The sequence below is a fragment of the Vidua macroura genome, chromosome 17, assembly GCF_024509145.1.
Source record: "Vidua macroura isolate BioBank_ID:100142 chromosome 17, ASM2450914v1, whole genome shotgun sequence".
Lineage (NCBI taxonomy): Eukaryota > Metazoa > Chordata > Aves > Passeriformes > Viduidae > Vidua > Vidua macroura.
In genome coordinates, this window is record NC_071587.1 from 5,793,334 (window position 1) to 5,808,893 (window position 15,560).

The 15,560-nt window shown below is 48.6% G+C and overlaps 1 protein-coding gene across 3 annotated transcripts in view; it reads right to left on the reverse strand.

Annotated features, from left to right (window-relative positions):
- Positions 1 to 404: 404 nt before the first annotated feature.
- The window catches only part of ZHX3 (zinc fingers and homeoboxes 3), a 46,905-nt gene continuing 31,749 nt past the window's right edge, over positions 405 to 15,560 (reverse strand). For 2 of the 3 annotated variants that reach the window (XM_053992966.1, XM_053992967.1), the window contains 2 exons: positions 7,316 to 10,223; positions 405 to 6,028 (listed from right to left, as the gene is read on the reverse strand). In XM_053992966.1, the coding sequence (XP_053848941.1) occupies positions 6,018 to 6,028; positions 7,316 to 10,073 (2,769 nt within the window). In that variant the 5' untranslated portion in view covers positions 10,074 to 10,223 and the 3' untranslated portion in view covers positions 405 to 6,017. The remainder of the gene's footprint in view (positions 6,029 to 7,315; positions 10,224 to 15,560) is intronic. The other variant, XM_053992968.1, reaches the window with a different exon arrangement.

The following is a 15,560-nucleotide window of genomic DNA, read 5'->3' on the forward strand; positions in this document are numbered from 1 at the left end:
TGCTCTGTGCCCTGCAGACCAGGGCAGAGCTGAGGTGCAGCCATTCCTGAAGAGAGGAACGCTCCCTCCTTTCTCCTGGCTTCAGGAGAGGAAAAACAGCCCCAGGTTTTATGCTGTTCACTCAAAAGGGTAAAACAAAGTTATGTACTCCAGCTGCCTATGCTGTTCTGAGGCAGGCTGGGGACAGAACTCTGGGATGAAGAAGCACCACTAGGGCGGAGGTGTCTGGGCACTCACTCATGGCCTTACCCCATGCAAAAGCTGTCATTCTTTTGAAATAAATGAGGAGGTTGTGATGGTGCACTCCCAGCCCACCAGCTAGAAGGCAGGTACAGCCATTCCTGGGCTCAAGGACACCCCCCTGGGCCCTCCCAAACCCCAGTGCAAGCACCACTCAACTCACGTTTGATTTTTACGCTCTTTATTTAGGAACAACCAAAAATGTCTGGTTTCATTTCAACAAACTGTACAAGCAAGCTCTTCCCCTTGCCCACCCTCACATCCACATATACAAAAGGAAGGGAAACTTGCCGTTCACTTCTCAGAAGTGGCATTGTTGCTACAGGGAGTTCTTGCCCTCAGAATAAGAGCAGGTAAAGTCCATAGCACGTACAAGCTACCCTAGCCCTAATAATAGCTACAGCCCACAATCACAGGCAGCTTTTTTTGTTTCCTCTTTAAAACCTTTACCAAAAGTAAAAACTATTTCCTGTTTCACACGATTGCCAAGGTGACCATTTAAAATTGTGGTCTTAAAAAAAAAAAGAAAAAACCAAAGTAACAACCCCCCTGGAACCCCCCAGACCTCCCCGGTACAAAGACAGCTTTACACAGCAGAGCTCTCACCCTGCTCCCTCACTGCACCGGCCACCCTTATGAAAGGTCCCGTTGCAGCTACAGTTACATTTTCCTTTGGATAAATCCAAGCAAAATTCCAGGTCATTCAGCACCAGCATGATTTCTAAATAACAATAATTAAAAATTAAAAAAAAAAAAAAAGAAGAGACCCCATTAGGCTGACTTTGTGGTCTGCTGAGAAACAAAGTGATCAACACGCTGTTCCCAAAGTCTCTCTTTTAGTGCAATGTTAGTATGTGCAAGGGGAATCACAGCCACGTACCCATAACACCACCACGAGCCAGATGGGGCAGAGAGAAAGTGCAACTTTAGCTAGAAATTTTCTATGCCATGGATTCCTAGCCCAACCTTCACTAGCACCAGTAAGCAAGAATCCTCCTAACACCACCTTCCATCAGTACAGGGAAAAGAGGGCTTTAATTGTGCCATCAGAATATGCCAAACGTCAGCCAACAGAGCATTTGGGCCATAACAAGAAAACCCAAAATTTAGAAAAAAAAATAAATCACTCCTTACGTAACTGAGCTCTCTTGCTCTGCTTTAAAGTTTTCTGATGCCAATCCAACATTCCTGGCACACACCACTGCCAGTAAAACATACAGCAGAAACTAAATTTCTCAATAAAAAGAACAGGGATAGCCTGCAAGTGCCTCGTTCCCCTCCACTTGTTGTGTTGCCTAATCTTACCCTGCTGGTTTTGGGATCAGCTGAGAAGTGACACCAGAGCTTTACAGGTGAGCTGAATCACATCAAGACCTTGACTGATTTGAAGAGAGCAAAGCCAAAGTGATATGGGCAACAGGGAGAAGACATTTACATTTTTGAATACTGTCACCCTAATGGTAATGTGCAGCATCCCATTCACTTTGTAATTTGTGCCCAAATGCTGAAATCAGCTTTTTCTTCTGATTCCCAACGAGCAAGCTTCTGATCAGTTCGCCTGTGTTACATCTGTAAGAGAGGGGCTGCAGGGAAAACAATATAACATTTCTGCAGGTGACCAAAATCTGATCCTTTCCAATTAAAAAAATAAAATACCCAAAACCATAAATGAAAAACCAGCCTACTACAGCTTCCTTCTCTTGAACTGTCAGGGGACACATAACAAAAATTAAGCCAGTAGGTATCTTCCAGCTCTGATGAGCATCCTCCAACCAGGTTAAGGACTACAGTGTTTTTTGCCAGCAGCTACTGCTTTTGCTGGTGGCTTCTGCTGGTGACCAGCTCAGGAAGGAGACATGAAATCACACTAAGTACCTGCAAGCACCTGTGCCCATCCTCCCACCATGCTCCAGGCCTGATGTGCAGCATCACTCAGCTCTCAGGCAAGTGGAGATAGGAGCCTGTAGATCATTGTCTGTTTAGTGTTCTGCTAAAAAAAAGAAGAAAAAATTCAAGGACGCTAATTACAGAGCTGAAAAATAAGGTACCCAAATGAAACATGGAACAATGTCTAGGAATCTCATGGCAGGGGCTGCTGACATCAATGAATAAAGAAACTCAGTTCCTTGCACCAGGAGAAGCAGCAGCCCTTCCCATGAGCACGCCAGGGCCAGCACAAATCAGGGTTTCGGGTTATTAAGCAATTGGATTGTGCCCTTAATCTAAGCAGCCTCAGAGACGTAAGTAACAAGATTCACATGGATTAAAATTGATGGTTTCTGCCGTGCCTGCCAAGCCCAAGCTCAGGCACAGCGGATGGAGGTGGAGAATTTAATTTCCCTTCCTTACCGACACTGGCTACATCACCTCGATCTTACACCCCTTTCAAGTCAAGATAGTCATCTTTGATTAGATGATGATAAATATTCATACACTGTGAAGAATTGTGGTGACACTTCCTCTTAACACCACAAGAGCTGCTATTGGGACTGTCAAGCCACCTCTCAATTTTTCTTTTCAGTTTCAGATGCAAACACTTTTCCAATGTCCTGCACCAAAACCTGAGTCTGTTTGGAGATGGCACCTGTTTCTCCTCCTCAGCAGAGAAACAGAAGACCACAGAGCTAAACCCTCAAAAATCTTCAGCTTATATTTTTATGGAGATTTCAAGTCAACTAAAAATGCAGATAACAAGGAATGTAGGAGTTAGAAAGGGAACTTGATCATGTTTTGATTTCTTTTTTGTCTCTAAATCTTACTCTCCCCACGCAAAGGCGTTTGCCAGCCTCGTTGCTATGTCCAAGGGGAGTTTGCATGGAACCACTTTTAAAAATTCCTCTGACCCAAAAGAAAGAAAACTCCTGCTGTGCTTGTATGAATGCATGGAGACAAAGCTCAAAAACCTCAGCAGCTTCCAACCCTCAAGGCTGGTTTTTCTGTGTACACCGGGAAATTCTCCCTCTAGCTCACAAGACTTCTTTCCAATTTTTCTGGAAAACTGGCTGAATGCAATCCAAGTGCAAAATATTTCAGCTAGTGCATCAAAACACGGTTTGAAGGGACCAGTTCACACCACAGTCCTTAAGCATTCCTGTAGATGGAGTGGGGATCACTCTTCCAATCAGCCATAGGCCCTTAAGTGTACACCAAAAATCCCACAGAAAATCACCTTGAATGGGCAAACTACACTTCCAACGTATTTATATAGCAAGTAGTTAGTTAAAGTGTACATTTTTAATGTACATCATAATGCAATAAAGAATCAATGGCATATTTGAACTGTATATATGTGTAGTTAAATAAACCTGCATGTACACAGACACTACAGAGTAAATTGACCTACCTGTATTTGTTCTCTGAAGGTGACACTGTACATACATCCACATTCTCAGGCTGCACAACTCCCAGATCTGCTTTCAGCTCTGGAACCACCCAGATTCTGCCACCCTCTCTGATACTTTGGGGTGCACAGGATTGCACCCATGAGGGTGAACCCCTGGGGCTGTCACCACAGGGCAGCTGTCCCTGGTCCCAGAGAGAGCCACGGGGATGCCACCAGCCAAGCCATCACCAGCCAAGGTGGGATGGCTGCTGGTCACGCCTCCAGCTGTGTTGTGACCATCAGCAGTGCTCCCAAAGGCAAACTGAGGGAGCCTGGTGCCACACAGGCTGCTCCAGGTCAGTGCCACCCCTGCTCACAGCGTGGTGGGATGGCTGGTCTGGCTATGGGATGCACAGTGCAAGTGCCACATCCAAGGTGTCACCCCACTCTCTGTGGGGTGCAGGTCACCTCTGTCTGGAGCAGATGGTCACACTTGGCCACAGTGTCACACCAGGGAAGCCCTGTGAGCTCAGGCACAAGCACCCAGCACATCCCACCAGGCAAGGGAAAGCCTCTGCCAAAGCACTGAGCAGCCACAGCCCCTTCCAGCAGCTGAGCAAGGCGGCCTCTTGAAGAGAGGGCGAAGAAAGAATTGCAAAAGCAACAGCAATTAAAGGTAGAAATCAGACACCATCTTTGGAAGAGGTTCTGAAAGAGCTTTTTTGTTTTTAAACAGATTTTTTGTAAATCTCTGGATCCGATCCTTTGGGGTTTGCTACCCACCCTCCTAATAAATATCATTTACCACCAACAATAAAGTCTCCCACATTAAAAAGCTCTCACTAAATAAAAACCTTCTACTGAAAAAGCTTGGCTGAGTTGGCTTGGCAAAAAATAGGGAGCTATGACTACTCTCCATAAATACATCAGCAGATAAACACCAAAAACTATTTAAGTTAAAAGACAATGTTGGCTCCAAAACAAACCAGGAATGTACCAGCCACAAATTAATTCAAACTAGAAATTTAAATACGGTTTCTAACCACTCAAAGGCAGTCAATTTCTGGACTAGCCTTCCAAAAGCAAAAGTGAAGGCAAAACATGGAACCAATTTGGAGTTGGGATTTGATTAGTTTGTGACAGAATGATCTGACACAGCATTTGGCTGGACTATTCAGCTCAAGAGTTTCCCTTCTAGACTTTGTTTTCTAGTAGAAAAGAATATTTAAAGCAAAAATGTTCAAGCAGTTGCATCACAGAGCAACCACCCAAGACAACACACATTACAAACATACAGGTACCAGGCAGCAGGCAGGATAACGGGGAAATTTATTTTGCTCTTTTGCCAGAACTATTGCACATGGCCTGGGGAAAAAAAAGGGGGGAAAAAATTAGAAAAGAGAAACAAAAAGGACTGGAACAAACACTTGAAATCACCAGCGGTGCTGCAGGAGGATCTGCCATGTAGGGCTGCAAGGAAACTTCCTGGTGGCAGCAGAGCCGCTGCCTTGGTGACAACAATGACTTGAACCACTCACAGCCACACTGTGACTCTCTGCATTTGTTCTCTGAAGAACAGACTGTTCTCTCCAAACAATGAAAAGGATTCCAGGTCAGGATGCAAAAAATTATTATGTGCTAGTTCTCAGATATTAAAGAGAGACTTGGAGATTTAACAGCCTGTTACAGTCAGTCCCTAGGAGCACAGGGGAAAGTGTTCTAGCCAGCAAGGGACAAATGACACCAAACTCCATCTCCTGGGCTGCCTAGGTCTGGGAACCCACTGCTTATCAGAGAGTATGCAATGCTCACTCTAACCTCATCTGGAGGGATGAGAATCTCCCTCAAATTCAAGACTGACAGTTTTCTTCTCAAATCCCTTCCCTTTCCTAATACACTCACACCTATGTGCCCACAAAGCCCTTCACTGCCAGGGCTTAAGGACCAGAAAGGGCAGAGAGGATATATGCAGCCATGCCAACCTTTAGAGAACAAACACCATAATGGACAGATGAAAAAAAAAAAAAAAAAAAAAGAAAAAAGAAACAAGTACTATGCCATGATAGTCCATATCTAAGCAATGACCTTGTTTACACAATGTCTGAGATTTGTTATGCTTGTATAGGCAGCTGTAGGCATCGGTATATGAATATGAAATCTGAAAGTCTGTCACTGGAAAGCAAACAGGAGCATCCTATTTCCTGGGTGCGAGCTGAGCCCTGCCTCTGCCAGCTCCCAGCCGTCTCCCCAGCTGGGCCACCGAGAGCTCAGCACCGAGTGCCCAGCCTGAGCACGTGCTGTCTCGTGTGCTGTGCCCAAGGGTCTCATGTATGGCAGTGCTTCATCACCACGTCCTGCTCCTCAGGCTTGGGTCAGGCCGGCCCATGGGTTTCTTAAAGATCACAAATTTCTTCTCAAGGGTAAGAGCGGATCCTCCGGGGCTGGTGGCTTGAGTTCAGTCTGTTTCTGAAAAAGAACAGAGGTGTCAGAGATGCACCTGGCCTTGCTCCAGGTGGGGTGCTGGGTGGGGAGGAGGGGATGCAGGAGTGTCTCAGGATAGGCAAGATCAGGAGCCTTGACAGAGTCAGCTGCAAAGAAGGGCTAGCAACATCCAGAGGGGCCAGGAAACCCAAAATCCTTGAGGGAGTGGAGTTGGCTTTGCACCCCTAAGGAGGGATGCACCTTTGCTAAGGACCTCTGTGCCACTAGATTTAACAGGATCCTTGCTCTGGCTGGCAGGAAGCCATGCTCAGAGGGCACTAGCAGGGGCACAGCCACCTCCTCAGCACAAAAGCTGGCTCTCCACCAGTCCCCAAAGCCACCCTTCCCCTGCAAAGGGGGAGGATGTACAGCAAAGGCAGGACCCATCCACACCTTCAGGACCCATGCTCCACCTTCTCCAAATTAGATAGGAAGGGAAGCAATGAATTTTACTTGATTCTTATAATTATTTTTTAAAGGCCTGCAGCCATGGCAGAGGTGTGTGGGAAGCTCCAAAGCAAGGCAGTGGGACTGGAGAAGATCCCAGCTGGCCAGCAAGGAGCTGCATGCATGGACCACCATGGGACAGAGCCAGCACTCGGCCATCCCCGTCTGGTGGGAACCCTACCAGGCAGGAAGCAGTCCCCAGCTGCACTGCAGAAAAGCCCACAAAGGGCTTGGAAAGCACCTCTCCTCTCCACCACACACACAGACACACACCTTCCAAAAGTGAATACGGAGACTCCACATCCCCTCCTGCCTTTGCAGCCTCCACCTTTACCACCTGAGCCTTTCTCCACACCAAACAAGGACGTTCACATCTGGAAAGCAGGCAGCAGGAGAGAGAGAGGGAGGCAGGGGTGTGTTTGCTGCTGGAGGTCAGGCAGGGACATGGGAGGAACCAGTGGCACAGGACAAGCAGCCAGGCCCCTTTCTTCCCAAACAAATAAATAAATAAATCCATGGGTAATCTTCTAAAATGACCAGACACTCCTAAAGTTTTACTCCAGCTTGAAATAAAGCCAGGATTTGGTTTCTGAGCGGTGCCAGCACCCAATGACCCACGCAGGAAAGGGCAGGCAGGCAGTGGCCCGTGTCATCCTGCCAGACCCTCCTCACCGTCCTTTACGCCTTTCCTTCAGAGAGACCTGCTCACCACTTCCTCAGTTAAACCTCAAACACGAAGCTCTTCACTGAACCTGCTTCGGAAACACGAGAGGCCCGGAGCCCCGTGCCACCCCGAGCCCTCCCACGCCGAGGCAGGGGCCTTACCCAGCCCTGTGGCGGGCGGTGGGCCGGGGGCGTCGGGGGTCCCGGCGCTGCCCTCCTGGCCGCCCGGCTCCCACGCCTCGCTGCTCTCCGACGCCTCCGCGCCGGCTCCGCACGGCCCTTTCCGGCTGCCGGCCGCCTCGGGCCCGGAGCCCCTGCCCTCCTCCTCCGCCTTCACCGCAAACCACACCTTGAGCTGCTGGGCGCCGAGGCGGGCGCGCTCGCAGAGGCCGGGCACGTCCTCCTCCCGCAGCCCCTTGTGCTTCTCGTAGTAGTCCTCGAGCAGCTCCCGGCCGGCGGGGCTGACCTCCACCAGCCCCGGGGGGAAGAGCCCCCGCCGGTAGTTCTCATACCACTTCAGCTGCCCGTTCTTGTAGCCATAGCGGCTGTCCCCGAACCAGCGAATGACCTCGGCCCGCGGCAGGCCCGTCTGGGACACGATGGCATCATACTCCTGGTTCGTGGGGCGCTGGGTCTGCACGAACATTTGCTTCAGCAGATGCCGCTGCTGGGCCGTTTTTTTGAAGTTCAGTTTGGTTTTGGGAGGGGTGGGCGGCCGGCTGGAGCTGCCGTCCCCCTTTTCATTTGCGCCGGTCCCCGGTACCTCGTTTTTGCCGTTGGACTCGGTCACTCGCAGGTTTTTCAGGTTGATTTTGATGGGACTCACCTTCCGCTCCGCCGAGTTCAGGTTGCTGCCGGAGGCGTCGACTGAGCCGTTTTCACTCGTGGCCCTCTGCTCATCCGAGGAGTCTTCCCCTTCCCCGCCGCCATTCTCTGCCTCCTCGTCCTCCTGTTGAGCCACCTCCTCCACTTTCTTATTCTCCTCCGCCACCTTCTTCTTCCTCCTCTCCGAGAACCAGCTGTCGATCTCCCTCCGTGTCATCTTCGTCTCCCCCCTCAGGCGATTCACCTCTTCCTCTGCAGGAAGGGGATTTTGGGCAAAACTGCTCTCCAGGGCCTTCAGCTGCTCCGGCGCTCGCTCCTTGTACTTGGTTGGGGTGAAGTCGGGCGCCTGGTGCCACGACTGCCGCCGTGGTGGGTGGTGAGGGGCTGGCGTAGCTGCCACCGCTGCAGGGCTCAGCTCAGCTCCTCTGGGTGGGACATCTAAGGTGACTTCGGGCAGGGAATCAAGAGCACTGTCTCCAGGGAAAACGGCCCGGCCGCCTCTCACGTTCCTGTAGTGGTACCTCCTGTCGCTGAACCATTTTCGGATCTCCTTGGTGGACAAGCCCGTGATCTTTGTCAGCCGCTCGACTTCAGCCTGGCCAGGGAACTGGTTTCTGCAGAAGCTGCCTTTGAGGGCTGAAAGCTGCTCATGGGACTTCTTATTTTTGTAGACATTGGGATCCAGGAAGGTCTGTGAGGAGATGGCAGGGCAGGCGGTCAGCAGGGACTGGGCGCTGTTGACCACCTTGACCCCGGATGTGTTGCTGGAGCTCACGGTGCTGTGCTGCGCTGCCGGCTGTGGCTTGGGGACAGAAGTCACTGCCAAGGTGAAAGAGGAGCTGGTGCCCTTCAACCCGTTTGCCATGATGGGCTGCGTGACCAGCAGCCCCCCTGTCCCCTCTGGCTGCCCCACCACGTGGCCTGGTAAAGTTGCCTGGATAAGATGGGGAACAGTCCCAGGATTTGCAACCAGGGGCGTGTTCAGCACTGTAATGGTGGGTTGTGGCACAGACTGAATAACAGTGTTGAACATCTTCTTCCTGGCATCTTCGATCTCCTCTGGTGACCAGCTAATGCCCTGCTTCAGCCTCTGGGCAGTAAACCAGATCTTCAGCTGCTCTTCTGGGTACTTGGTCACCACTGTCAAGTAGCACAGCTCAGCTTTGGTGGGGTAGGGGAACTTGTTGAAAGAGTTTTTCAGGAAGCTGTTGGAGTCCATGGCGGCATTGTACGTGGGAATGCTGCTCAGTGGGATCATCACCTTGGGAAGGGATTTGGATGTAGGGAGCTGCTGATGCAACGGGGGCTGCTGCTGCAGAGACACAAGCTGTGCAACACCTGCCTGCAGAACAGGCACGTTTCCTATGATGGAGCCGTTCACTATGTGGGATGACTTTGATGAACTTGCAGTGGGCTGGCTGACTGGCACTGACCCATTTGAGAATGAATGCTCTCCATCCTTCACCTCTGACTCACCACCCAACTGACTTGCCACATTCTCCTTCAGCGTGTGGATTTTTTTGGCCTCGGGTTTACCCTTCATTATCTTCATGATAGGGGTTTTGGTAATGATAATTTCAGACTGGCCGTCTGCCCCTTCCTCAGGGACCTCTGCTGGCAGGTCATGGCTGCTGGTGGCCTCACAGAGACTTTGCTCCACGGTTGTACGGCTGTCCTGCTTCACCACCCTCCAGACAAAGCTGGTCTCGGCGGCGTGCGACTCGGTGTTGTGGTGTGAGAGCCCTTCGTGGCTGTTGGCCAGGAAGCTGCACCCGACACACGCGAACGCGGGGTCTTTGCTAAAGTCTGAGTGCTCAGAGTCCAAGTGCCCAAAGAACTGGTGAAGGTCTTGAGACCCGAAGTCACAAAGCTTGCAGATGTAAGTGTCACCGTCGGCAATGCCGCGGTGCCCGTTGGACAAAGCTCCATTATTGCTGTTGCTGGCCCCAGCATCACTCGCTGCTGCTCCTTCTGCAGGAGCCTCTGCTTGTGCTCCTTCAGGATCATCTTCTCCAGCATCCTGTTCGGTCTCCTGAAGCACCAGTGTTTTTATTGGTATCATGCAGGGAGTTGTGGATTTCCTTTTGCTAGCCATCGCTACAGTTGATCCAGAGGACTATTTTTCTTTCATTTAAATTAAATTCAAATTTACAAAGCGCTATTGCAAGTGTTCTGTGGTCCAGATTCCAGCAAACTCATGATGTCCCAAGGAGTTGTTGACAAATGTTCATATTTGCCACTGAACCTGAGGATAAGGAGAGGGAGGAGGGGTTAGTTCCCTCAGTATTAGACAAAGTACAACTGCTCTGGTATTTAACTGCTTCACTCAATAAATAATTTTTCTTCTTTCATTGGAAAAATCTAACTTGACCCTGGATTTACTGTATTTTTCACACCTAAACCTGTGACCTATCTGTTTCAAACCAAACACACATACGTGTCACTTTTACAGCCTACATGAAATTCTCATTTAAGGAGGAAAACCACTGAATTTTCCTCTCATTCTACCCTGTCAAGACCCATCTTTGGTGTTTCAGCAGTGCCTGAGCTCCCTGTGAGCCCAGGTCCTAGCTCAGCTTCACACAGGAGGTGACACCAGGCAGGGTCACCTGGGAAAGATGCCTGCTTTCCATCACAAAAAAAGGATGAAAAATCCACATATTCCCCACAGAACACTTCCATTTCTTCAAAATCAGCATTTTCTATCCACCCTGTCAGGAAGTTTCTTGCCAGCTCAGAGCACTGTGCCTGTGCCAAGAGTCTCTGCAGACACCCAGAGCTGCTGCTGCAAGCGAGGAGGCTGCAGTATTTTAGCCCTTCTTGCTCAGCAAGCCCGCAAAGCATTTGGGAGATGCCCTTCCCATCCTGTGTACACTTCATTCCTGTTCCAACACCATCTGTGAGTCCTCATCTGGAGCTGTAAGGCAAGGTAAAGGCCTGAAAGCTCAAGAGCAGCATCACAATGTTCCTGGCTCCTAGGCTTCCCCTCCCACCACCTCTGCAGCTTTTGGCAGTCACACCACCCAGTGCACTGGGGTATTCCCTAACAAAGTGTAATTTCTCATCAGTGCAAGCCCATCTCGCTGGCCTTGGGCTAACCAGAGATTTGTTACATTTAAAACCAAAACTGAACAAAAATAAGGAAAACCCAACCAACCAACAATAACTTTTTCCTTTTTTTTTTTTTTTTCCTCCTCTGAAGCTAAAGCAGACCCTGAAGTGCTCCAGCCTGTGGAAGGTCAGGGCTGGCTGAGGCATTAGCCACAACCTTTTTCCTGGCCTGATGTAGCTTTCCCACTTGCACAGCAAATGCTCTGTGCCTGAGATCATGACGCCAGGACAGTAAAGCTGCTGTAGCTGGCACCAGGAGTAACCTGCCTGGTGACACCCCTCTGTCAACCTTTTCTACAGCAACTCTGCTTTTTTTTCTCTTCAACAGAGGGATAAAATGGTATTTTTCCAGACTGCAAGGTCACTTGGAAGCATATGGACACACTGATTCATATTACAAAGACTCTGTGCCAGATTTCCCTGAGATTTACAGTAATAGCAACTGAGCTTTATAAAAACACTCATAAAAACTTGAACTTTAAAAAAAAAATACTTACCATCCTATGAGATGACTCACAGAGGTAATTCCTATCAGTTACAGCAGTTGTGCACCAGCAGCTTTCTCAGATCAGATATTTGGAGCTGATCTCATGCACTGAGAAATGCAGATCAGGCAAATGCCTTGTTGGTGCTTATGCAATACCTCCTGTGCTTAGTTTTGTTGGTAGTTTTTACAACAGAGGAATGAAAGATCCTCATGCAAAAGAAATTTAAAAAAAATCAAATGGAGGAAGTTCAATTTCAAATGACCTCCCTAACTTTATTAGATTTTTTTAAAGGGCTTGTTCTGAGAGCTGACATCATTTTTTCCAAACGGGAGAGCCTGGATGGCTGGCTCTGGCCTCAGCAACTCTCAGGCACCGTTTGAAAGAGTGACGGGAAAACGTAACTTCCCGTTAATGTGGGCTGATCTGAGATTACAAAACAGTCCTGTAAACAGTGTTAGTCATCACTGAACTTGGCATCAGAAAAGACTGCTTGCTATGCTAAGCCATGGTGAAGAGCTAGAAGTTAGAACTTTAAAAAAATTCTATAAATAAAACAGGTATTAAAGCCGTGAGCTGGATTTAGATGGTGTGGATTGCACATCTCAATACCTGCTTTGTGCCACTCTCATCCCACCTTCTCGTGGTTAGTCCTGCCCTCTGCAGAGGGCCAGAAAGTTATTCATTAGCATTAGCAAGTGGAATATTTGGATGACTATGAATGGGCTGTGCTATTCAGAGGGGAACAGCATCCGTTTGACACCAATCCTGAGATCCTCATTTTTGATGCTAAGTTAAATATTACACAGTCTAGCAGGCTGCCATGACCTTTCCAAGTCGAGTCAACTGGGGAAAAAGCAGTAAGATCAGCCTGAAGGCTACAAAATACAGCTTTAAAGGCTGAGTGGAGTTTCATGTCAGGGAAGCAATGGTAAAAGAGAATACTGATTTCATTTTATCCTGCAGCTTTAGCACAGAGAGAAGCTGCTGGGCCCTCTGCAACCTTTTTTCTTTCCAGCAAACTCCAGTCTCTATTACTGAGACAGCTCCAGTCCCTGACAGATCCGACCCAGTGTTTATGGAGTCTCCAGATATCAAAAAGATGATTTTTATCTGTCAACAGAGTAAATTTGATACAAAGCAACGGCGACTCACAAAGACCCCCATTGTGCCACATTAACAAAGTGCCTCTCCCGAGCACTCCATCGCTGTTATTTTGGCTAAGTGTGAATGGCCTGACCCACCTACAGAGAAGCTAAAAGCTCTGCATTTCATTTACCAGCACATTTGCATCAAACTCTCTGCTCTCTCCAACAACTTTCCTTAAAAATGCAATCAAAGCAACCCCAGCCACCACAGCTCTCCTGCAGGGCTCCAATATTAATGCCACCTGAGAACACAGATTGCAAATTTTAGCTGGAAGTGAATCACAGTGGCAATTTACTGGGGGAAAAAAATTAATCAAGTGTACTTTTGTCCATTTCATTTCCATGGAACAGTTGCATAACTACATGTTGGAAGCATGTTTTACTCACTGCTCACCTTCTGGAATGCACTTAATACTTTAATACACCACTAATATATAACAGAATGGATAATTCACTGATTTCTCCCTCATTAAAGTAAGTGAGGCTGTTCTAATGGATAGGGTAAATTAATGGCAGAAAAAATAATCAATTGAAAAAGATCTTTACAACTCATCTCAGTGTATATATCACCAGTGGAGATGCCTCAGACCCATCTGCACAGCCATGAGTGAAGAACTCTATTTCCTATGTATTATTTTATGATTAACTAGAAAAGAAACCAAAGGTGAATGGAAGAGTTACCTGGAGCCAGGAAGACAAAGTTATTGTACTTAAATTCGTTGTTACAATTTAATTTATACCTGCTAATTTCATAGCAAGGTAGCAGAGTAAGCAGGTCAAATGTCCAGTGCACCTAAACAATCCCTGCTGCTGGAAATTTGAGGGAAAACTGACTTAAAGCAGGGTAAAACCATTTTTTTCCCAGTGATGCTCACAGAAACTAAGGCTGGAGGGAAAGGTGGCAGTTCCAGGTACAAAACCAACCCTCTGCAGAGCAGCTTTGCCTCTGCTGAGGGAAACAATGCCCAGACCAGTCACAGTGAGCTTTGCAAGAGCAGAAAATTTACTTCTACAGAGATTAACAAAGGGAGGTTTCGAAATCTGCACTGCTGAGTATGAACTTTCAGCTTTTTCCAGCTTGGCTGGATATAACTGGTTTGGTTTTAAATGTTTCACTGAATTAACGAGTTAGGTTGTTAATGCAAAACATTCACTGCATGCAGTGCCAAGGTCCCCAGTTAGCAGATTAATTTTTTGTGACCTTTTGCAAACCTCGCCTAGAAACAGCAACCAGAAAACCCACTGGGCAGCAGCACCAGGACACAGCAGCTCCAGTGCCACTGCCCAGGCACGGGAATATAGGGACAGCTGCCCTCCCCTGCCCCCAGCCCTGCCAGCTCCTGGGTGCCAACACTGACAACCAGGGACAAAGCTCCATGGGGACACAAAAGGATGGCTGCGTGTTCTGTGGGCTCTGGTGCTCTGCTGAAGAGGGAATGCTCCATTGAAAAATTAGATTTTTAAAAATCGGCACCAAAATAGAAGTAAAATAACAGTTTTCTCAACACTTTCAGTGCCTGCTAGGCAGGCAGACACGCTCCCCAGGTCAGAGACAAAGTTAATGTTTCTGTCTCATATGGAGCCAAGCACAATATTGGCACTTTAAATAAAAGTGGTTTGTTTTTAAGTTGAAGCTCTGCAGGCCCCAGCTGATAGCATCATATGAGGGGGAAAAGAGCAAGAAATCAAAGGAGGAAAAAAAAGTTGATGTTTTTGAGTTTTTGTCTCTCCCCTTCAGGTTCTACCTCCAGCCAGGGGCAAAAGATGCAGCACTGTCTCTGGGAGTTCCAGATGAATTCCCAATCACACTTTAATTAGCCAGGCCATTAAATAAATGATCCCTGTGGTCAGCACCATCAACCCAAACCTGAGGGCTGAGCCTCCTTCCCACACCCACAAACATCCCACTGTGTTTGACAGCAGGTCCCCCCAGCATGACAGGCACCCAGTTTGCCCTGGGAGCCAGCTCAGTAGCCTGGGACTGGGTGCATTTACCATGGTGCTGGGGAAGGGAGGATGAACAGGTCTATGTATTTGGGGTACAGGCCCATGGCCACCCTGTTGCCAGCCAGGGAGTGCTGGGACTCTGCCTCTTTGGCTGGGCATTAACATTCCTTCTGCCTTTGCAGTCCGTTCATGAGAAGTCATGTCGGAATTTCACCAGTGTGAATTATTTATTGCTAAAAGATGCCCAGTGGGGGCTATTGCTAATCCATCCCAGGGACACGCTGTGGAGATGGACATCTCAGCAAAGACCTCTGCAGGCCACATCCCTGTCATTCCATACGGACAGACACAGCCAGCAGGGACAGATCACCTCTCCAGAGAAACTTCCAAGGTGTGGGAGGGACCTCTCTGCCAGCTGTGCCAGCATGGCTCTGTGAAGGAGACGAAAGGGCAAGATTTGGCAGGGCTGAGCTCCTCTGTTCCCACTCTGTGGTTGTGCATCCCAGCTAGCTGGAGTCCAGCACCCTCCCCGAGTAACTCTGCAAAGGCTGCAGCTGGGAGGAAGTCACAGCATGGGAACATCTCCAGCAGCCTAAAAATGCCAGCAGCAGAGCATCACCCTGGCTTCTGGCACACATCCCCATGCCATGCCCTTGCACCTGGAGGTAGCGTCTGCCACCCAAAGCCTGGTTCATAACCCAGACCAAGGTCGTGACACACTTCGTTCTTTGGGGCTTTAACCCCATTCAGAACTGCAAGTTCATCAATGAGCAGTTAGTGAGATTTTCCCCTCCAGAGCAGATTGGTACCACACTAACTCTGCAGGCACTCCAACCTTAACATGAACAAGCAGAGCCACCAGCAATACAAGAACCTCAGCCCCAGAGAGGC